The sequence below is a fragment of the Olea europaea genome, chromosome 6 (assembly GCF_002742605.1).
Source record: "Olea europaea var. sylvestris chromosome 6, O_europaea_v1, whole genome shotgun sequence".
Classification (NCBI taxonomy): domain Eukaryota; kingdom Viridiplantae; phylum Streptophyta; class Magnoliopsida; order Lamiales; family Oleaceae; genus Olea; species Olea europaea.
Window position 1 is genome coordinate 25880677 of NC_036242.1, and position 24362 is coordinate 25905038.

General features: G+C 33.9%; 2 protein-coding genes across 3 annotated transcripts; one reads left to right on the plus strand and one right to left on the minus strand.

Moving 5' to 3' along the window:
• The first annotated feature begins 6948 nt into the window (after nucleotides 1-6948).
• On the plus strand, nucleotides 6949-9171 carry LOC111396261. Of its 2 annotated transcripts, XM_023022644.1 has the most exons (6): nucleotides 6949-7322; nucleotides 7473-7576; nucleotides 7687-7858; nucleotides 7936-8058; nucleotides 8147-8587; nucleotides 8669-9171. In XM_023022644.1, exons 1-6 carry the CDS (start codon nucleotides 7137-7139, stop codon nucleotides 8990-8992), a joined length of 1350 nt encoding a protein of 449 aa, XP_022878412.1. In that variant the 5' UTR covers nucleotides 6949-7136; the 3' UTR covers nucleotides 8993-9171. The 2 variants fall into 2 exon arrangements, with proteins under 2 accessions (XP_022878412.1, XP_022878411.1); XM_023022643.1 differs by having other exon boundaries at nucleotides 6950-7322; nucleotides 8147-9171.
• Nucleotides 9172-9253: 82 nt separating this feature from the next.
• On the minus strand, nucleotides 9254-11553 carry LOC111396262 (homologous-pairing protein 2 homolog). The gene is made up of 6 exons (XM_023022645.1): nucleotides 11479-11553; nucleotides 11322-11347; nucleotides 10429-10696; nucleotides 9958-10028; nucleotides 9688-9876; nucleotides 9254-9604 (listed from the first exon to the last, which is right to left on the minus strand). Exons 1-6 carry the CDS (start codon nucleotides 11504-11506, stop codon nucleotides 9506-9508), a joined length of 681 nt encoding a protein of 226 aa, XP_022878413.1. The 5' UTR covers nucleotides 11507-11553; the 3' UTR covers nucleotides 9254-9505.
• Between the last annotated feature and the right edge of the window lie 12809 nt (nucleotides 11554-24362).

Below are 24362 nucleotides of genomic sequence, written 5' to 3' on the forward strand. Positions count from 1 at the left end.
TTTAAAAAATTTTTTTTTTTTGTTTTGAGAAACTAACAAAAAGAACGCATTTTCAACAATTTCAAAACAAAAACTCAAAATACAAAACTCAAATGAATTCAAAACTCAAAACACAAAACTGAAACACAAATTTCAAAAAAAAAAATAAAAATTAATTTTTTTTCTTTTTTTGGTGTTTTGAGGTGGTGTTGTGGTGATTCTGAAAATTTTAAAAAATTTTTTTTTTTTTTTTTTTTTTTTTCTCTCTCTTATTTTTTTTTTTTTTTAAATCGAGTGATTTGAGAACAAGTTAATATATATCGCTAGACATTGGAGTAAACTAATACAAACAAATCTTCAGAATGACCAGTTACTCTTAACAGAAGTGTCTTTTAGCAGGATTTCTAGTTGCTTGTCCGCATTCTCACTTTGTGACATTTTTTGGTCTTGTCCAGGAAAACATTACCTATTTTTGCGATCAACATGTTTTTAATGGTTTGCGTAGGTATAACTAGTTGTATTCGATTATTATACGAGGACGCCAAGATAGTACTGTATATTTCTCCCAGTGAAGTGAGGTTAAAAGTTCATGAGGTTAAAAGTTGGTTTTACTATATTTATAGATTATCCGCCTGCGCTCGCTTATTTTTTTGTGATCTTGCGTTGCGCCCAATTATGCATGGCACATAAGGGCTAAATGAGGTTATATTTCACGTTCTCGTAATGGCCGCTCGTTTTAAATTGAGACTCTTCGAAACAGATCTTGCTATGAAAAAGTTTAAAATGGTTGTCTTCACATTTTTTCTATTTTGGAACCAAATTTTGTCGAATTTGCTGGCACGGGGACTTGGATTCATATTTGGTTGGTTCTGGGATTTGAGAAGTCATGTTCTTTAGCTTGTTGTACGAGCTGATTAAGTACTCATGATTTGTGAAGCTTATTTGCTACGAGTGGGCTCCACAAAATTGTCTCTAATAAGCGAAAAATGTAGAACATAAAACTAAAAAAATGAAAGAAAAGGGGGAGAAAATCAAGTCTAAATGCAAGGAAAAGTAGTTTAATGTTGGCAAGACTTTTTTACACTGGAGAAAGGAAGTGTGAACCACCTCTCTGTGTCTTCACTAAGGATGTTGAAGTAAGTGCTCTTTCATGGAAGCTTACAAATTAATCCCGTTTTCTTGTTGCTGTTTATCATCGAGTTGATGGCTCTTGTGATTACAACATTTAATCTGTTGCATGAGAAACTAAGAAAGTAGTTAAAATGCCTGCTTCTGCGTGGTTAGTGCTATCTACATGAGAATTTTACCGTCCCCTCGGCAGCACCACCAACACAACTTGGATTAAAGGTTGAACCCCAACTTGAGGGCCCTCATTGTTCTGTCTCTAGAGCATTGTGAGGGAGGTAAATCACGGGATGTGTTCCAACAGGCCAGGGAACAAGAGCAATTGTATACTCACAACTTGGATTAAATTACACAATCAATCTTGTGTATCATATGAATGACCTCTGAACCTGTTGGATTGGTTTGAGTTAATTTGATTCTGGTTCGAACATGGCACGAGTTCTACACATTCGGATGATGGGTTTAGTAGGTTCGAATCATTTTGATAGCTAATAGATTTATAGTAGCAAATACATTAATTGAATGTTTTTCAATATCAATCAAAAGAAAATGTAATTTGTACAATCAAAAGTAGAGAGATAAATTGAAAGACCTCTTGGACTAATTAGGAGATTGCTTCTAATGCTTGCGTTACCGTTGGAAGAAACTTCTTAACAATTTAACATATTTTAAATTTAACTAACGTAATAAAATTATAAAATTAAACATGACACAGTAAAGTATAGTGTGATCATATAAAGTTATGATTTAAGTCTAATCTAGGATCAAAGGCGGCATGGCCCATCACATTTGTGAACNTGAATGCACTTAGGATAGGAGCTCCGAGCTTCAGCCACTTCGGGGTGAGGGCTTCGATAATTGACCTTTGTCATGATGGGACGAGCCTTGGCTAGTTTTCTGCGGGGTGTCATTCCACGTGGGATGCTATGTAGGCTTCACGTGGGAGCCTTGGTGGCAAGGCGTAACACACTGCACATGTAGTGTAACATTGTAGAAGAGTCATGATATGTGAACTTAACTAGAAGAAACAATTCTAAAGTATTTAATATCTTTTTATAACCGATTTAATTATAGCTCATCAATTATATTTATGCTGGACGTGGTGCATGTATGCAACATTACTCTTATTTTAACATTAAATTTCAAATTATTTGACGCGTAAAATCAAAAAAATGTCACTATTGAAGTCGAGAAGTAAAGGTTCTAAATAATAATATTATATTTTGGAGTGGTAACAAAAAATATTTTTTATTTCCACACGGGAAACAGAAAATCCAGACTTTTTCAATTGGACCGTCTGACGGGACCTCAATTTACTGTATGGAAGCTGGCCGACGTAGACATGTCAACAAAGTAAAATTTAATTTTTAATCCTTAACTTATTGACCTTATTTAATTTTGTCCTTCAACTTATTCCTCTTTTCATGTTCAATGGTGTTTGGCCTTTTCTTTTTCGTTTGTGTTTTCATTGTTTCCTATTTCTTTTAACTTTGACATTTAATCTAACTAGTTGGAATGTTTTTAATATTCTCTTTATTTATAAAGAGTATTTTATGCATACTAGAAAATATATTTAAATTAGATAGTAAAATCTTTTATTCACTTTAACAATAATCTCTGATTTGAATAATTTAAGAAGTTGAATATTGAAATTATAAATGCAATTATTATAAAATAAGAATAAAATGTGTGTTTTTGGAGAATCAACCTCGCTTTCTATTTTTAAAAATTAATCTTGTAAGCCCCCGTTTGGCCACCATTATTTCAAATTATAATGAGTGAACTTTTTATTTATTATTTTTTTTTATTGAAGAATGGGTGGTTGAAAAATAAGAAGAAGTTTTCGATTTATGTATAATATTATTTTATGGAAGATTGTGTGATTGAAAATAGAATAAAAAAAAGAAATTTAATTTAATGGAGGCCAAACGGAGGGCTTTTTTTAAGTATAAATTCTCCAAAATAGATTTGTATAGTAGAGATAAGTCAAAATGTATGATATAGCACCCTTTCTGAGCGAGCCTCCGTTGAGGGATGGAATATTTGATTCAAAATCGGACTCCAAGCAGCTATAGCTTTGAGAGTATTGTTTGTCTAGTTGAGCCGTTGATGTATCAGACTGAAAACAAGAAACGTCACCTAGAGTGGAAGCCTTCTTTTCATCATCAATTGTGTAGGGAGCTTATTTGAATGACACGCTTGAGATCCCAAACGGGCATTTCAAACCACCACCTCTATATAAACCAAGACTATGGACGGTGTCCCTCGTGATCGGTCTCAAAAGCAAGATGGGAATGCTTGTCTTGGGGTCATTCAAAGAATGGAATAATTGTTAGGTAACAAGCCATTTTCACTTACTTCTTACTTTGAAAGCCGTCCACTAAAGTTTTTGGAGTAGCTATAACAAGAGAGAAAATCTTTGGTAGAACAATTCTTCTTTGTACACTCGTGGAAGAATTGTGTATTTAAATTTTGACACATTGGACCTTGACATATTCAAATTATCATAGAATTTGAGTCGATTCCACCATCTACTTGTTTCTCTCTCTTAACATCTCAAATGTTTAGATGTCGTTATTTAAAGTTCGAGATATCATGATTCAAATAGTGAATCCTACGATGTGCGTATATAAGACTATCATGTCAAAATTTTTCTCTTAACGAAGGGATAACTCACTTTCATTAAAATTTAACTAATGAAATATCATGTTAAAATTTTCCTCTTAACGAAGGCATAACTCCCCTTCATTAAAATTTAACTAATGAAGTAAAATTATAAAATTAAACATGATGCACTAAAATATAGTGCGATCATATAAAATTATGATCCAAGTCTATACTAGTATTAAAGGTGGCATGGCCCAACACATTCGTGAACTACTTTTGTTCTACACGATTATAATTTTACAAATACATAATAAAAACATTACTAATATTAATTAAGGGCAAAATTTCGAGGGACAGAGGGTGGCCATATTTTATTCTTTATTATCATATGATAATGAAATTCATTTAACTATTAATTGCTATCGTATTAAGTTCTTCAACGGTCAAAACTATGCATAGCCTGAAACAAGACTAATGCTATATAATCCCAGTGCAGGCGACACTAAAATGGCATTCAATGATAAGTAGAATTAAATGAATAATTTAATTTCACATTTCATTTAACCTATCATCTAACGCCATTTAAATTGAGATTGTAACCCCAATGAGACTACATAACATTACTCATGAAACCATTTACGCTTGTTTTTCCATTTTTTTCTACTTTATTTATAATTTACTTATTTTTTGCTATATAAGTTCAAAGCTAAATTTATCTTTGCACACCAATTTAACAAACCACGGCTCCGATGACAATGAATAAAGTTATCTTTGCTCATGTAGAGAAGAGATGCGTCCAAATTGAAATGTTGAGTCTCAATTCAAGAGAAACTCATTCAAGATAAGTCTCACTTATAAACCAACGATTAAATACGTCATGTATAAATTAATATTGTAGAAAATTCATGATATGTGCACTTAATAGAAGAGGCAATTCCTAAATATTTAATTTCTTTTTATGACCAAGCTAATTATTTTATATGAGTCGTGTGCAATAGCTCATCAATTATATTTATGCTAGACTTTGTGCATGTATGCAACATTACTCTTGATGTAACATAAATTTCAAATTATTTGACATAAATTCGAAAAAATGTCATTGAAGTTGAGAAGCAAAAATGAAGATTCTAAATAATAATATTTTATTTTGCAGTGGCAACAAAAAAATATTTTCTATTTCCACACGGGAAATAAAATATCCGGACTTCTTCAATTGGACCGCCTGACGGGACCTTAATTTCCAGGATGGAAGCAGGACGACGTAGCATGTCAACAAAGCAAAATTGAATTTTTAATCCTTAACTTGTTGACCTTATTCAATTTTGTCCTTCAACTTATTCCTCTTTTCGAGATGCGAGGGTGTATGGCCTTTTCTTTTTCGTTGTTCCCTGTTTCTTTTAATTTGACATTTATTCTACCTGGTTGGATTTTTTTTATTTTTTATTTTTATATAATCTTTATTTATAAAGATCATTTTATTCATTATAGATAGTAATTTTTTTTTATTCACTTTAACAACAATCTCAATTTTGATTATTCATTTTACTTTTTCAAGTAACATTTATCGACATCTCCTAATATTTATTTAACATCTTGTTTGATATGTCAATGATCAACCAATTCAAATATGATTTGAAAATTAAGTTCACAATCGAAACTTATAGTTTATTAAATGCAATTGTTATAAAGTAAGAAAAACTGTGTGTTTTTAGATAATCATCTTCACCTTCTATTTTAAAAGATTATTCTTTTAACTTATTTTTAAGCATCGATTATCTAAAACAGCATAATATATTTGAAATCTTTTAGAGATGCTCGGGAAAAAATTCTTTAATAGAACAGTCCTTTATGCAGCCATGAAAGAAATCACTATTTTCTCACTCTTTAACACCTGAAATATCGGGATGTCATGATTTTAGTGATTTAGAATCCAAAGTATCACGATTTAAATGACAAATCCTACAACGTGTACATATAAAGACTATCATATTAATTTTTTTTTCTCTTAATAAAGGCATAACTCCCTTTTAATTAAAATATTGACATTTTAAAACATTAATAGCTTGTATGGTTAAAAATGCATTTTGGAACAGTAAATAATGAAAAATGTGTGGTTAAAAAATAAGAAAAAATTTTGACTTTGTAATATTATTTTATTGAAAATTATGTGATTGAAAAGAAGGAAAAAATGTATTTAAAAATAATGGGGATCAAAACAAGAGCTAAATGAACGGAATCCATGCCATAGGAAACAAAAAATGACCTAAGGATTAATGCGGTTCAATTTTGACAACTATTTTCAAACCAAATCGTTTAAAACGATTCCAAACCAAACCGATCATTTTTGCGGTTTGATTTTGTTTCAAACTACTTTTTTAACGACATAAAAATAATATCCTTCAATAATAAATAAATAAATTTGTCTACAATCTCAATATAAACTAAAATATTCTGAACATAAAAGTTACAACATTAATGTATGTCTCAATACAAGCTTAAAATAAATAATACAAAGTTTCAACCAAAAAATTTAGACCGTGGTTGGTTTGCTGTTTTCGGGCCATTTTCCATTTTTCGTTTTCGAAAACGCATTTTCGAAAACGAGTTAAAATTTATAACTGAAAACGCAAAACGACTTTTTATCATTTTTAGCGTTTTCAGTCATAAATATCCAAAACGCTCAAAACGCGGAAAACGAGCCATTTTCGGGAAAAACTAAAATCGTTTTGAAACCGAAAAAGGAAAAAGGAAAACTAAATCAACCGCACCCTTAACTTTTCAGAATTTATTTTTGAGTGAACAAGAAAATTATTATCATAAATAACATTTTCTTCATGGTGTCAATAAAAGCAAACTATCAAGTAAATTTGTTGAAATATACATTGAACTAATACATCTTAAGTAAAAATATAAGTAATTCCTCTTAAATTTGATGAACGATTTTGTTTGGTTCAATTTCAAATAGAAACATTGATAGGTTCACTGGATCCGAAACAACGATTTCAAAATCGTAGTTTCAATTTGACTTGACGATTGAAATTTTTTTTCCACCCTAAATAATGCTAGAAAACTGAAGGGTATTGTCCCAAAAAAAAAATAAAAATAAAAAATGGTAAGTTAGAGCTAAATTACAATAAGGCAAATATATCAAGGACCATTTGTGCAATTTTCCTATCACCAAATCTCATGCCTATTTACGGGGAAAACTTCGTTAAGAAGAAAAATCCCCACACGCTTATTTCATAACACACGCATACATATGAATATATTCAGACACGCATAAATACAGTCCAGTCCTTTACCTTCATCATCAACAAAGGTGCAAACGAGCAAGGCTCGTTTGTACTCTTCTACCCTTCTTTCTGCTGCACACAGTGCTATACACAGAACACTTTCATTGAAGAAACAGATTTGATAACTGAGACATGGGAAGGAAATTAGATGCTTTACTTGGAAAGGGCTTCAAAACATCAAAATTCAAAGCCACATTGAACCTCGCCTTATCCCGCCTTTCCGTGCTTAAGAACCAGCGCCATGCTCGCTGCTCGGTTGCCCGCTCCGATGTGGTGGAGTTCCTTAATCTTGGCCACCATGATAGAGCTCTTCTAAGGGTACTTTTTCTAACTTCCAAAGACTTTATCTGTATGTAGTTGAACTTGAATAGAAGAGATTTATTCTGTTTAAAGGCTTCACTATTACGCTGTAATATGCTGTTTTTTCCCAGATGATTTGTTATTACTTTTTTGATTAATGGTTTTCAGGTTGAGCAAGTATTAAAAGAGCAAAATATGTTGGATGTTTTTGCTGTTATGGAGGGCTACTGCAATCTGTTGATAGAGAGAATTAACCTCATAGAACAAGAAAAGTTGGTTTCTTATTCCATGTTTTCTTTTTTAATCTTTTGAGTTTTTTCCTAATAGGAATTTTAATTTAATTAATTAATTAATTAATTTATTTTTTGGTTCTGTGTTTTAGAGTATGTCCTGATGAATTGAAGGAAGCTGCGTCAAGCTTGATTTATGCCACTACAAGATGTGGGGAATTCCCAGAACTTCAAGAGATTCGTGCAATTCTCATATCACGATATGGGAAAGAATTTGCAGCTCGCGCTGTTGAATTGCGTAACAATTGTGGAGTTAATCTTCAGGTTGGCAACTATATCATATACTTAAGAGAATGATTAATAAGATGTTAATTTTCTAATATTTATATAATTATGAGCAGATTATACAAAAGCTGTCAACTAGAACTCCAAGCTTGGAGAACAAAATGAAGGTTGTTAAGGAGATCGCTTCAGAGTATAACATTGTTCTTCAAATTGAGGAGACTCCATCAGCCACTGGAGTGGTATGCAATTTATATTAGGGAAATGTCTATTCGTTTTTCGATCATTTATGAATATTAAATAATGATACATGTTTGTTTCTAATTTCAGGAAATTCTGGATTCAGAGCAGAAAAACCATTCCACCTTGTCAGGAGTTTCTAATCCAGGAGAAAATAGGGTTGTACAGCCTGAAAATATAGAAAGGGTCGAAGATTTATCAGTTCCAGTAAATATGAGGAAGAAATACAGGGATGTGGCTGATGCAGCCCAAGCAGCTTTTGAGTCAGCAGCTTATGCTGCAGAAGCTGCAAGAGCAGCGGTTGAACTGTCTCGGTCGGGATCAACTGATCCTGATGACCCAAGTAGTCCAAACCTCCAACCGAGGAAAGTATCACCAAAGCTTGAATTTGTGAAATCTAAACTTCAAACCAATGAGGATGAACAAGTTGAACTGAAATATGAGAAAATCCATTCAGTTCAGAACTATGATTTGGAAAATCAAGATGAAAGTTTACGTATGGAGCAGTTTAAGCAGAGAGACGGAACACAGGTTAGCAAATCACCATCCGTTTCTAGTTTGGATTCAATAGATGACAATGTTAAGGAAACTAACATGTCATCTGATGAAAAGATTCAGACACAGACATTGGAGACGGAGATAGTTTTTGATGAAAGTGATGATGAAAATGAACCTGAAAGCATAGCACGATCGCCGAAGGCTTATAACTTTGATTCCAACATTCAAGACAAGATACCAGAAGGGAGCAGCAGAGATCCTCAATATTCATCTCAAAAGTTTTTTCCTTTTAGATCTCAAACTCGAATGGAAATGGAGTCGAGGCCTGAAAATTCTCGGGAAAGCTTTGTTGATGAAATAAGGGGCCAGGGTGTAGAACATTTGAAAATTAAAAAGAGTCCAATTTCTGTAAGGACCAGACGCACATATGGTCGGTGACAGCAGATTGTAATACAAACAGATTTTTTGAGCTTTCCTGTATTAGTATATGCCATCCTGCGAATTGTTTCTGTTATATGATCATAAGGTTTCTCAAATTCTATGTAATGTTTGCTCGGTTGCACTCCCGAGTTCATAATTTCCATATGTGAAGCATATAATTATTCAATTTCTTGTTAGATTTCGATTTTAATCTAAATAGTCCTGTTTATGTGCATTTGTCAACAATGAAAATGAAAAAAAGAACTGACATCTATATTCTCTGCCTGGCAACAGCAATTATCTGAGATTTTCTAAACAGGCTCGAAAATCCAAGGTAAATAGAAAAGGGATGAAAGAAGATAATTTTCGCCTGTAAGAGGCTCAAAAGGAAGGTCTGGGAAAGCAAACATTCATCGTGTTTCAAGAGTCTAAACTTTTATACATATAAACACAAGCAACTGCATATACCTTAGAAATGATGAACACCGATTTTGACTGTTTTGACTAAATTGTAAGAGTAGCTATAGAAGGTCATTGGCTTCGGGATCGCTTCTTGCCATGTTGCACTAGATCACCAAAAGATTGCAAACTAACACCAACATCTTCATCATACTCAATCCCAAGTTCCTCCTGTAGATATAAAACTACTTGTTTCAAAAAAGCATAAAGATGGAGAAAAATTGAAATGCATAGGACAGGAGTTAAAGGAACACCTTAAATTCTTTAAGATTCTTGGGGGAGTTCTCAGTAATTGCATCCCATATATCTTTGAACATCCTCTTCCGTCTTCTCCATTGATTCATTGTATCCATATACATCTTCTCCACAGCTTGTCTCTCTTCTGGGCTCACCAGAGTAACTCCCTCCCTTAATTTAATCAACTTTTCCTCCATTTGCTTGACCTGTGAAAAATTACAATGCAATTAAAATTTATTTCTGTCATCCAGCAGAGAACACGTTAATTTGATCTCCACATCAACTACCTCTTTCCCCAGCTTGACTTGTTTTGCTTGCACCTCCTCCAATGTCAAATTTGATTGCAACGCTTTAATCTCTGCAATCACCATGCATGCATACCAGATTAGATAATGGAACCATCCCTGGGTCTCAAAATATCACATCTTGTCAAAGTAACAAGATCACTCAACAACCCAAAGCTACACCATATTTACAATAAAGAGCAGAAAAGATAGACAGTGACTCCACACAGGCAGCCTGTATTTTGCACTTCTTTCACTACCAGAACTTTGAGAATGCACTGTATTCATGCCTTTTTTGAACATATCCCATTATAAGGCCAATTCCAAGGGGCTACCATGTAACTACAGTCTCATGGAACTTAACAACATTATGCAGACTGCAGTAAGCTGTACCATGAACTGCATGAATTTAACAATTAATTATTAATTTTCAGAAACAAATACAAATGATGTACAGGAGAAAATATATATAACCTCCTTCAACCCCAGCACTAGCTTTCTTTTGTTCAACAAGCTGTTCTTGCAGTTTGGTATTCTCTTCTTTCATCTGATTAAGCTCTTCAGTGTTTGGAATGTCAAACTGGTCTTGCCTAGCTAGGTATATTTTCTGCTTGCCATACTCCTTGAACGATATTTTCCCACTGTCAGCCAGATTATCCAAAGCTTTTTGTACTGCAGCCTTTTTGAGATTAAACTTTTGCAGGGAATCAGCCACATTCTGGGAATTCAATGGCTTATTTTGCTGCCAAAAGAATAAAAATCAAGAAGAAGATAGTGAAAAAGTCCCCAAGTAATTGAAAGTTGAAACAGAGAACACAACTATTTTCAATAATCATGTCAACAAAAATATTCCCCATATGAGTAACTATACAAATATTCCACATGGCGTTAACTTAGGAGAAATAAAATTAAGAATAGAAGAAATTATTTCTCGAGGCAATAAGAGCAAAAAACTCAATGTAGGTGACGCGCTTTAACGCTTTTACTAATCAAATTTCTTTCAGTTTATATTACCAAAAGTAATTTGAATTTACAACAGTAGGTAAATAATTGACCACAAGTTAATCAAACTCTTTTTTTTTTTTTTTTTCTCAAGAGAAAGTTCAATTCTCTTTGTGAAGTTTGACAAGTGTGAAAATAAGAGAAGAAAAACATAGATGTTGGGCTAAAAAAGTTTCGTGGTTCCCAAATGTTTTAAGTAATGAAAATCCAGAATTTAATGGAAATCAAACCCTTACTGCACATCCCAAAATAAACTGGCAGAAACTAACAATATGAGATTAAAAATAAAAAGCGACAGAAAATTTTGTAAAGCAAACGCAGAACTACAACATTATAGAAATGATAAAAAATGGATAAAATTATACCTCATTGACGAATTTGAGCACGATTCCTGAAAATAAATATACGGAAATAAATCAATAGTTGAATACAGGGTTTGATTCAAATAAATGTAATTATAAACTGAAGAACAGTATTTCGATAGCGCACATGCATATTTACGTAAATACGTGTATATATTACCTTCGGAGGTGTCGGATTTGGGAGCCATTGATCGGAGACTGTAAAGCGCGGGAAAGAATTTGCAGAGAGATTTTTCCACATTTGGGTGGAAAAGGTTGGAGATATATAAGCGTAAAGCGTCGGAATGAACCCTTGCCTTACTAAGAGAGGTCACCCAACTTTGAACAAATTTTCTTTTCAGTCACAAACTATTTTTTCGGAAACTCACACAAGGTTTCATTTTCATTTTTCAATACGGCTCCAATCATGCAAAAATCACGTTTTTCAATTTGTAAAAATTTTGTTTATGGGTTAAAATATATTTAAAAAGCAGAACTTTTGAGCTAAGAATTACAAATTTATATCGCTTTTCAGTCAAAAATTGAAAGTGAGAAATGTAATGAATATATTTTTGTTACATAGGAAAGTGTTATACTGATCAAATTGAAACAAAATTGAAATTTGACGTATTGACAAAGGAAATTGAGCGACTTTAATGAAATTCTCAAGAAAGCACCTCATCTTCAGATTGGCTGCGGTTCTAATGATTTATTCCTTTCCTTTTGCTAATTTCTTTTGCGACTTTAGTGAAACTGGATAGGACTGCATGGGAAATCACTGGAAACAACTATACCGCACTACAATGTTTAAATGAAGAATGAGTCCAATTCTACATTTTCGGTGTACATAGCTCCCGTTTGGCCCCCATTTTCGAAAAATGAGAATGAGTAGAATAATATTTTTTTGAAAAATGAGCGGCTGAAAAAGAATGAAAAGTTTTCGATTTACGTATAATATTATTTTATGGAAGATTGTGTGGTTGAAAATATGAAAGAAAAAAATGGAATGTAATGTAATGGAATTTCATGGGGACCAAACGAGGGCATAATCCATTATCCCCTCCTCACATGGAGGGAACAAAAGCATAATAAATTATATGAGGCACTTCTCATTGTGAGGAGTGTAAATGATTATATAAACAAGAAGTGTACCAGTAGCATAGCCCATGAATGAATAACGACTTGCCACGTAGGCCAAATCTCCTAATCACCCAATCCGTCGGCCAACTATATTAATTGCACCTTTTAATGTCATCGTTGGGAAAAGTTTTGCGGCTTCCGCGGGTGAAAGATTAGAGAAATGTTGTCGGCTTCTCTGATATTATGCAATGTCGATTATGCTTTGGTACTTAATTTCGCTTCATTCAAGAGGTGATGAGTTTTAATTTAAACTCAAGACCTCAACATCAGGTTTTGCTCTGGGAAAGAACAAAAGGAGTTGCATTTTTCATCGAAAACAAGAAAAAATGTGGTCTATATAATTGTTACGAGACTTGCCAGAAATTCCCTTCCGTTGGACCACCACCAATACCGCCACAGGCTGCTGCGATAGTTCAGTTTCTAAGTGGGATGATAATATAAGAAAAATAGTTCAAGCTGTTCTGTGGGTTGCGGACTGGGCGTGTTTTTGAAATGACCACATCAAAATATTCTAGAGAAAATTTCATAGAATGTCTAATTTCACCTAGTCATTTGCAAAAATATCCATTTTCAAATTATTTAGACAAAAATACCCTTGTTAGGAAATTCTATTTCCAGCCCAAGACTCATGTTCATTTCCCTCTAAATTAACCCCAATTTCATAACCCTCAAATTCCAAATCAATTACATTTACTTGCTGTGAAATCTGAACGAGCGATTGGGAGGGATCTGGGGCGATTTTGTGGCTGAAGGAGAAGGAAGGGACCGCCGGCCGACAATTGGGGATTGGGCGAAGCTGAAGGGAAGGGAACGACAGGTCGGTAGCATAACAACGTTTTCTGTAGAATGTGAGCCATTTCTCCTCTCTCTCTCTCTTTCTTTTTTTTTGGTTATGTTTTTGTTTTATGCCACTGCATCCATGATTTATCATCTATGTTATGTGATTTGTGGATTGTGAATGTTGAAAAATTTGAATGTTTAGTTTGAGTTGATTGTTGACTTGGACTGTTCACTGTTGCGATGTTGTCTGTTACCTGTTGGAACTTGGAAGTACTTGGAAATTGGGTTTAGCCGTTTGGGTCACTTTGAAAAAATATTTGATTTTTGGGTGTTCTTCTAAGTCAAGATCTGCTGTTGTTGGGTTTATTTGTATTTCAAGAAAATCACATGGTGATGAGGCGACAATAATGAATAATCCCAATAACTTCCCAAACCTTGAGACAAAAAATGACAGTATTCTTAGAGAGTTCCGCATTCAGATCAGAAGCCATATTTAGGTTGTTAAACAACCTGCAGGAATTTGTAAAAACCCTATTTCATCTTATTTCATTTCAAACTCTTAAATGAATCAGGTCAAGATATGTATAAGATCCATTTGTAAAAACCCTATTTCATCTTATTTCATTTCAAACTCCTAAATGAATTAGCATCAAGATATGTATAAGATCCATTTGTAAAAACCCTATTTCAGATCTCATATCATTAAGTCACATGATTAAGCCACAGGAAAAAGACCTATAATTAATTGCGCTCTGTAATAAAATGAAGAAATCTCATTTACATATATATTGAATAACTTTTAATATTATTTAATCAAATTTTAATAAACGTCTGGGCTATTATGATTGTTGATTGTTGATGGTTAATGGAAAATGTCAACCTCCGCCCTAACTGGACTTTGGTGCTGGATTTGCCACTGAGCAGGGTATAAGGTTTTAGAACTACAATAACATGAACTATTTTAAAATGTTTTGGTATTAATCGAGGTTTGTTTTAATTTCAACAATTAAAACAGCTTAGTTTAGATATGGTATTTTATCAAACTTTTGTATTGTAAAAATCATTTTTCTTTTACTGCATTATAAACAAGAATGCTATATTTGATTTCGTTTGTATGTTCTCATACTATTTGTTAAAGTATTGTTTTCATTTGTTTTGATTTGTAGATGATTATAACACACTGATATAAAATTTCGGAGGAAAAACATGAGCCCATGTGTCGCAGGTGAGCAACACAAAATACATATCAGTTGTCCTCAACAAATTGGATCCACAACAAAAGCGTCAGTTGGAGGAGAGTTGTATAGGACATGTTGCAATGTTACCGGAGCTGAAACTATCCTCTGAATTAATTCATGAAATGGTAAACAGATCGGTGGTTTGCCGAAAGCGGTTTGAGGCTTGGTTTAAGGTAAACAAAGGTTTGCACGATTTGGACTGTCGGAGTTCGCACTAATTACTGGCTTGAAGTACGGTCCAGTGCCTAAAGGTACCGAAGTTGACAAAATCCTAGAAAAAATCGGTCTATAGGATAAAATGTTTGCTAATATGGATCGGATAACTTGTAGCGACCTGGAGAAAGTTTTTTTGAAATGTACCAATCGTAACGATCGTTACAAGCTTGGGTTGGTACTAATTATTGAAGAGGTATTTAATTCAAGAGATCGAAATATAGGAATACATTCGACAACTCTTTCCATCATTGACGACTTGGATTTCTTCAATGCCTACCCATGAGGGATGATATGTTTTCAACTTCTCATCAAATCACTGCTACGTGGATGGGGAAGAAAGACGGACATAGCAAAAGTGAACGATTGTGATAGGATGACTTACACATTGTACGGATTCCCTCTTGCTGTCCAGGTATACATCTATTTTGGTTCATTTTAGTTCTTTTAATCGCACATATTTATTTACATCCAAATATGGATATTACCGTTATAAATGTCATGCAAATTTGGGCGTACGAGGCAATCCCAGAGTTGGGAGCTCAATTCTCGAGTAAGATGTGTGACGATGTCTCGAGGATGTTGCGGTGGTCTGGCATGAAACAACCTCATTCCCGAACATATTCAGATTTTTTTGAAAAGACAGATGTAAGCAATTTACATAAGTAATTGCCTTACACTTTCGCAATATATAATATTTCATTTGGCCTATTTTTCCTTCCCCTGTGGTGCACTCGTGGGCAACGCTGCACGCAATTGCTGCAGAAGAATTGTAGTCGTACATCGTCGATCTAGTTTCCGTTGGAAGACGTAGCTGGCCCCATTCTAGATGGTCTTGTTGCTCAATCAATAGAAATACGAGCTTGTCCAGTTGAAGATGATGTCATACAGAACGATGACAACAACCATCAACCAAATAAATCCCAAAGAGGCAACAAAGGTGGACCTCATCATCGAGATTTGTATCACGTTGAAGGCAGAGAAGAAGAGCATGGGGATCTGATCATTGAAAGCATGTGTCATTAGATGAGATAAGAGATATTTTGAAAGAACAACGGGAGACATTTGAGAGCAAGATGGGCGATTTGAAGGAAGAGATGAACACAAGATTCGCTAGTTTCCAAAATGATTTGGGAGGTCATGTGTGTGGTTTGATAAATCATGTCACCGATGAGATCAATGTGCTTCGACGAAGGTTTGATGAAGTTGCTATAGAAATTGGGCAACACAATGTTGCTGCTGAGTATGGTGGATTTGGTCATGACGATCGCGGTGGAGACGAGCCCCGACATGATGATTTGATTCCCAATATTTCTGCGGATAGGCAGGATGTCGGAGAGGCAACCGAACCAGTTGTTTGTAATATCCCTGATGTGTCCATAACGTCAGGAGGTGGGGTTGGAATACTTGAGTCAGTATATGTTGCTTGTGATATTGTGAAAGAGGCACAGCCATTGTACCTACAGTTGGTGTGACCGTTGATGATCAGCTGGTTCATGATAGCGTCGTTTTTGGACCTTCAATGGCAGCTGATCCAACTACACGTAGACCTCGATCGTTGAGGCTGAAAAAGGCTAGTGCGAACACAAAGACGCCATACACCCGATCTGGTCGCAAGAGGGGTAAGAGGGATGCGTAGTCTATGTATTTTGGTTGACGGCACATAATGGTGATTGGATATGAACTTCAGGTTGATTCAAATTTAGAGGTTCACATATTTTGATTTATATGGTGATTTTTCAATGTGTATTTTGGTTTATGTCGTGGTACGTAAAATATATTTTGGTTTGCACAGTGGTTTGCATATTTTTGTTTATATGGTGGTATATAATATTTTGTGGATGTAAACTTGTGGTTTATATGTTAGTGGCATGTTCGGAAGGTTGTATGTTGAAAATAGTTTATAAATTTATTATCTCCTATAGTGGACTAGGAAATGTCAATGTTCTAATGAAATGTGGGGAAATACTATACTTTAGTTGAAATGTCGTTCTATACAAATGTAATGTCAATTATCCAGATTAGCATACATTTAATGTCGAGAACTACACGTCAAATGTCTTGAAATGAGTGAAATGTTAAGAAATATATTGTTTCAATATAAATGTTAACGTCCCTTATATTTTTGTTTCAATAATATGTGAACATATGTGTGATTGTGTGTTATTATGTAAGTGAAAACAAAATAAACTTCAGGTTAAAAAAATATAAATGATGTATTTTGAAGCTTTTACTTATGACAACAAAAGAAAAATTCTGTCTTTCGTTATCCTACTCGAACATAAAAAATGAGATGTAAGGAAAAATTAATTAACTCGGTTAGCTTTAATAAATTAAAGAAATTTATCAAACTTTTTTTTTCAATATAAAATTTGAATCGGACAAAACGTTAAATTTTTTTTTTGCCAATATAAAATTTTAATGGAATAAAAAGAATTAAAATTTTTTTTTTTTGAAGAAAATGTTATTTACAATAAGAAGGAAAAATGGGTGATATAATAATTTTCAAAAGTAATTTCATAAACTAAACAAAAAAAGTTACGAATATTCAATTAAAGAAATTTATAATTTGCCAAGAAGTTTCAATTAGTGCAACACAACAAATCACAACATTGATGCATAAAGAAACCATTAATATATATCCATAATGTGTGAAAAATATTCAATTATCACAACACAACAAGCGAATATATTCTCTATATACAGAATCTATCAACAATATTCAATTATCATAACACAACAAAATTGTTCTGACATTTACTCAAATGTACACTTTTAGCTACTTCTTCTCATTCACTCATTATTCTCACATTCACTCCCCCATCCACACATTTAGTTAGAACTAATTGTTACATTCATTCACTCTCCACACGTTTTAATTAAAGTCTCATTCTTACATTCACTTTGAAAGACAATTAGCCAGAAAGATTTTTCCACATTCACTCAAAAAATGCGCTCATTTGATCGGAGAAGATAAGTAATTCAAAATTTGTGTTCAAGATTTGTGCTATTTAGCATTTAGTTGAATATCATCGAAAAAATATATTTTTTTGACACGAAAATACAATTTAGTCGAAAAACTATCTCCATTAATCACGAGACAGTCGTCTCCGTGACGACACACGGAGACGCCGTGACACGCGGAACTTTTAAATTATTATTATTTTTTTAAACCCACCCCTATTATTAGTATGTTTTACGAAATATGTAAACAAAATTATTAGATTTGTTTGAAAAATTAATTTTTCAACATTTTTACACTTGATTTTAATTTTTTTTTAGTATACAAGACGTGAAAAAAAGTTTTATATTTGTTTGGAAATATTAATTCTTAAATAACTTCACTTAAAAGTATTTGTTTTAGTATACTAGATGTGTAAAATCAAATAAAAATATTAATTCTTGAATAATTGGACACATATAGTATGTTTAGTGTACAAGGTTTCCTCAAAAAATAATTAGATTTGTTTAAAAATATTAATTCTTGTATAATTTATGCAGATGTCTTTAGAATACGTTCTGTCTCCAGAACAATGGTTTTCTGCTACCATCGTTCAGTATCCAAATCGTGAATATGTTAAAGATTTTGTAGAATTCATAGATGCAAATCAATAATGTTCTTTGATGTGTAGTAATTTTTATGAATTTATTTATGGAGTTGTTTTTAAAGGAGAAGAAGAACAATTTACTAGTAAGTTGGTACACGAATTTATAATGAGACTTGTACATTGTGGTAAAAATAATGAACTTTGGGTACGGTTAAATGATCATCTTGCTAGGTTTGAATGCAAGAATTTTGCCTCATTACTGGACTACTTTGCCATGAACCATCCATAGAAATTGATTATAATAACGATCGTCTTAGAAATCAATACTTCAATGGCGCAAAAAAAATTAGCAATAGAATGCTTTTTGAAACTTTCCACATGTGTGAAGATGAAGAAGATAAATTTAAGTTGGGATTAGTTATGTTGGTTGAGTGTGCGTTGAAACCGACTTTAAGACAAATTGGTTATAGAACTCCGTGCATGGTTGAACGTCTTGATGAGTTCCTTACGTATCCATGTGGCCGGATAGCATTTTTCGTTTTGTTAAATTCATTGAAAGATTCACAATTGGAAATAATACTAAGGAAGCAACATAAGAAACAAACAGAATGTAAGTATGCACTACAAGGCTATCCACTCGCATTTCAGGTATTCTGTTCCTATTTTAATTATTGACGTATTATGTATAATTTTTTTGTACAAAGAAAGAATAATTATATACATCACATTTCTCTTTCATTACGTTGAGAATAATTATATACATCACATTTCTCCTTTATTATGTTGCAATATTGGATTTATGAAGTATTTCCACAGATTGGACAAAAGTTTGGTCGCCGTAGATACAAAACGGTGCAGATTCCACGAATCTATAATTGAAGGCCTAATACTATACTGAAGGAATCGATTGTTAAAGAATTTTTGGATACTGAAGATGTATGAATTTTTTATTTTCAATGTAGAATGACATTCACATTTAATTATTAACAAGTTTAATTAAACAAATGAATTCTGATAGTTTGTTATGATTACAGATCGAATTCATTGCAGTGCTGCAGCCTACAGAAGAAGAATTACAAACACTGTGGTACACAAATCTTTCACTGTCAGTTGACAATCAACATAGTATATTAGATGCCATTGTCAATGGAGAATTAGATAATGTAGTACAACCAATACCGGATAACATCCGTGTGCAAGAAACGACCAGTCATGGTACATCGAGAACTTCAACTGGAGTTGGGTCTAGTTTTGCTTCTGGTGCCTCTAGATATATAACTGAAAACTGAATGGAAGAAATGTTGGGTATGTACATGCAGCATATGATATCCGATGTATCCAGTCTATGTGGTAATTTGAAGGCAGAATTTGTTGAAAAATCAAGAGCCCTAAACCATGCTATCCTTGAAAGCCAAAAGCGACTGTTCGAGCAACATAACAAATCCTTGCCAGATTATATGCAATGTGGTATGCAGTCATACATGGATAATTCTCTATCATATATGTTTAACATTCATATTGCCCAGGAATCGCAACAACAAGAAGCCCATTATCAGGCGATTCTCCAAAAGCAAGAAGAATTATTCCAACAGTAACAAGAGCACATGCAGTCTTATGTTGATACAAGTTTATGTTCTGTGAGATCTTACATTGACGAAAAGAATGAGAATATGCTATACAGATTATTTAACTGGGAATCCAACATGAAAGCTATTATAGGTTCCAAGCAGCAGGATGTTCCTCCCCATGCAAGTCCAAATCCCACTGATCAACCGCATGAGAAATCAACGTCTCAACCAACAGAAAGTGTTGACATATGGAGAAGAGAAAGGGGAAAGAAAATGAAATACACACAGTCTTCGTCATCTACAGGCTGTTCCTTAGAAGACTACGACATGAAAAAGTACAAAAACATTAGAAATTGGATATCGAAAAATCAATCTGGGTAACAAATTTAACTCATTCTGAATAGTTCAAATGCTAAACATTATTATATCAATGTCAAAAATTCTCTGTTGATTTATTCGACATTAATTTAAATTATGTTATACAATGCATATTTGGACGATGGTCATGACAATGTCTATGGAAGAGACATGCTGAGAACTTTAATGGATCCGACGAAGGATCTAAATATTACGGTGAGTGAAGGTTAGCAATCACAATCAATTTACCTTCATAGTTAATATGTCTTATATATGTTACATGTATTTATTTCATTAGCATATTGCGTTGGAGCTGAAGTTATTGAGGCAGTGTATGAATGAAGGTTGTACTCGCGTCAATAAACAATATGCAATTTTGGACTTTCAATTTGAAGAGGAGTGTTCTCAGCAAATGAGGTGGCAAATGAAATTTCGAATGGGAAACCAGAGAGGTCAATCGGATGGAACTCGCCGACAAGACTACGACAATGGTAGATTACATGTAGCTGGTCGTCCACGGATAGAATGCAAGTATTTATTAATTTCAAGCTCATATTCAGGCAATGAATGGTATCTTTTTCTGGTCAATATTCCTAAATGAAAATTTCACATATACGACTGCAGCAATAATGTTCACACACCAGATACAATCAACGCACACGCAGAAGCAACATGCACACTCGTTCAAGGATTATTGCAGTGTCCACCCCTGTCCACCAGACGAGATATAAATAAACATAGAAATGAACGAATGAAGCTAGAGATTTTACCTTATCTACCATGTGCGAACAATGGGTGAGCATTTCAACTCTTGTTATTTACAATCGCAGTTAATTTATCGTATATACTAATTTTGACTAACGAAAAACTATTTCTTGTACAGGCCAAATTGCATAATATTTGTACTCAAATATATAGAATGCTTCGTTCTAGGGTATCCAATAGAATCAGTTTCAGCAGAGAGGATGTCACTATACAGACGAAATATTGCGGTTGATCTTTGTCATAACGAATACTTTCTTCATTCCCGATAGTGAAAAAGTTGTAGTGGCTAGCTGTACTTTGCTTGCGAGACTATTGATGATCAGTCGGTTCATGATAGTGTCGTTTGTAATATGCATTTTGCTTTATGTGGTGGTGCGTAACATGTATTTTAGTTTATGTGGTGGTACATAATATATGTTTTGGTTTACACAGTGTTTTGCATATTTCGATTTATATGGTGGTATGTAATATGTTCTCGAACTGTCATTCTAGACAAATGAAATATCAAGCGTCGAGATTCACAGCTATGTAATATCGAGAACGACACATCAAACGTCAGGAAATCGTTGAAATGTAGAGAAATCTCCTCTTTTGGTCCAAGTGTCGTTCTAGACAACTATAATGTTAAGTGTCGAGATTAACAGCTATTTAATGTTGATAACGACGTTCCAAATGTCGAGAACGGCAACAAATGTCAAGATAAATATGATCCAACCAATTTTAATGAAGAGTGAAGGCAACCAATTGGAGTATTAACTGCAAAAACTATAGCAAGTAGGTTTATAATTACTATAGCATTTAAAATTGGTATGCCAAGCACAAGTACATTCTCAACCATATTGATGTGAAAAAAAGTTATAAAATAATCACCATGAATGACTTCAACCATATTGGTTGGTCAGATATCTTCTCATGCATTCAACAGACAAGTGTTTCTCCACTATAAAAGGCTGGATTTTACTTGAATATGCACAGACGGGAATTTAACAAATTCATAGCACTAGTTAGTTTTTCCATTGATTACATCTTCATCAACTCAACATACTCCTTTTATTGATGTTACTATCACTTTCGACCCACTCGAGTCTTCCGCGGACAACCCGATCATCATAGACTCGGACTTGGATGATGAAAGCAATGCCTTTGTTCCATATGTTCGTCAACCTTTGAACCGCCATTGTAGGGTTTGCCTTCAACCTATTCTTTTTTCGAATCTAATCGATGAAATTGAACCAATTCAAGTTCATTGTAAGATCGTCCTAGTAGAGGTCCAATTGGAAGCACATCATGTATTGTTGGATGAAAATGTTGGAGTAGTTCCCGCCGAAAATGAAGATGTGATCATCATAAGCTCTGACGAGGAGTATGACAGGGATGTGTCCTCTTTGTCCGTGGTAGAGGATATGTAGAAGATGCAATCATCGTAAGTGAAATGTTTACGTACATATACTAGTACTATAAAATCCATATAGGTGATGAATATTTTTTGGGGTGATCACCATTTTGTATAATAGTTGTCTACGACATGTATTGGAGTTATGGCTTCCTTTTGTTGTGATTACCATTTTCTTTGCTTCAATGACTTAGGAGAATGAGTCATTCATGAGTTGTTTTTATATCCATTACCACATTGTGTTTACAATGATTAAGAAAATCTCAGTGATGAATTACATATATGATTGTTCACTTATATGATGAACGAAATGATATTGTAATGAAATGCCCATAAGAATATATGTGATCGCCATTTCCCTTATTTGTAGTTATGCCCCAAACTTGGGCTTTCTTGTTTATATCCATTACGATATTCTAAAATTAAGTGTTGTTTGTACTTAGTGAAATGCCCATTCGAATTTTCCTGTTCGTACGCTATAAAATTTTGAATGATAAGGATAATATAAGAGAAAAATCACAAAAAATGGGGTGAATCCTTATAAAGGATTCAGAATGTATTATGAACTTAATTTTAGAATAAGCAGTTACAGATAAGTACTATAAAGAGAGCACGAAGAAAGAAACAAGAAGTAAAAGTCAAAAATATATTCAACAACATTCAAAACACGAGATGAACAATTCAGATAGAAAACAAGTAATACGAAAAAATATATTCAAAACATTGATAATCCATGTTATCAGGGCATTTGACGATCGAAATACACAATGTCATTCAAGTATACGTCTCACTTAAAGGTGTCAAATTCTGACATGTTTGCCTATTATGTCCAGAACCCCTACATCGGTTGCATTTTCGTGTCAAAGTTGACCTTTCAGTTCTTGACTGTTGACGTTGGGTAGGAGGTCGACCTGGTGCTCTACGTATATTCGGGGATAAAACTTCGACGAAAAAAATAGACTGAGGAACAACCCAATCTGACTCTCGGCCAATGGGGTGAAGAACTTCGTTGTACGCAGCTCGCTAACATTTGTGGTGTAGTAAAGGGAGCACAAATCATACAATAATTTTTCTTTTGTGCAAGAAGCTCAGGATGCATGTGAACATGGGATTTGTCACATTTGAAACTCTCGACATGAACATGTGTTACCTATAAGGTCGACAGTACAAAGTTCGGTAGCTACACCTACCTTAAAAACGAGTTCGTCCAAATTTTGTACTAGTAAAGTTGCACCGGCATCGAATGATTTTCTCAATTCATCATCAATTTTTGGTGTCATAGTCGTACTAGATTTCGTGGATGTGCTTTTTCTCTCGTAGAACCATCGTTGCATCAATGACGTAATATTTTCGACCAACGAGATTATAGGGAAACTTTGTTGTCGCCTTAGGATTGAATTTAGTGATCCGTAATGTTATTCATCACAACGTTGTACCGATTACCAACAAAATTTGCCCGTGACTAGGTGGATATACCAACATGTTCCAAGTAAGATGCCATTGACGATCGAATGATTTTTATCTGTGTCATGAACTGATCAAATTTCGATAGGCGGTATGCTAGCTCTGCCCACTTGAACAAGAATATGACATTGCTATTGCTATACCTAGCAATGAAGTTTTTCTCAATACGCCAGATGCAGGCACTGTGGTGAGAAAGTGAGAACAACTTCGTAATTGCCTGCTTAATACTTTTCTTCCTGTCCGACACAAACATTAGCTGGTTTGAATCATCAACGACATCTTTCAACTTCGCAAAGGACCAATATCATGATACATTTGTTTCCCCATCGACAACACTCCAAGTAAGAGGATATATTTGTAGGTTAGCATCTTGCGCTGCAGCTACTAGTAGTGTTCCCTTATATTGGCCTTTCAAATGATTTCCATCAAAACAAATTACTGGCCTCATGTACTCTCGAAAACCACGTACACTCTGCCCGAACCCTAAGAAGAAGTACAAGAACCTATTATTTGAGTCGAGTTCAATTTGTGCAATAGTTCCTGGATATTTCTCGATTAACATGTGACCGTATGATGGCAATTTCTAAAAAATTTCGTCG

Coding starts and splice junctions, on each gene's coding strand:
- LOC111396261 (XM_023022643.1), top strand. CDS start 7,137: ATGGGAAGGAAATTAGATGCTTTACTTGGAAAGGGCTTCAAAACATCA. Junction 7,323..7,472: donor ATGATAGAGCTCTTCTAAGG/GTACTTTTTCTA, acceptor AATGGTTTTCAG/GTTGAGCAAGTATTAAAAGA. Junction 7,577..7,686: donor AACCTCATAGAACAAGAAAA/GTTGGTTTCTTA, acceptor TCTGTGTTTTAG/AGTATGTCCTGATGAATTGA.
- LOC111396262 (XM_023022645.1), bottom strand. CDS start 11,506: ATGGCTCCCAAATCCGACACCTCCGAAG. Junction 10,697..11,321: donor TGCTCAAATTCGTCAATGAG/GTATAATTTTAT, acceptor TTCTTTTGGCAG/CAAAATAAGCCATTGAATTC. Junction 9,877..9,957: donor AAGTCAAGCTGGGGAAAGAG/GTAGTTGATGTG, acceptor AATTTTTCACAG/GTCAAGCAAATGGAGGAAAA.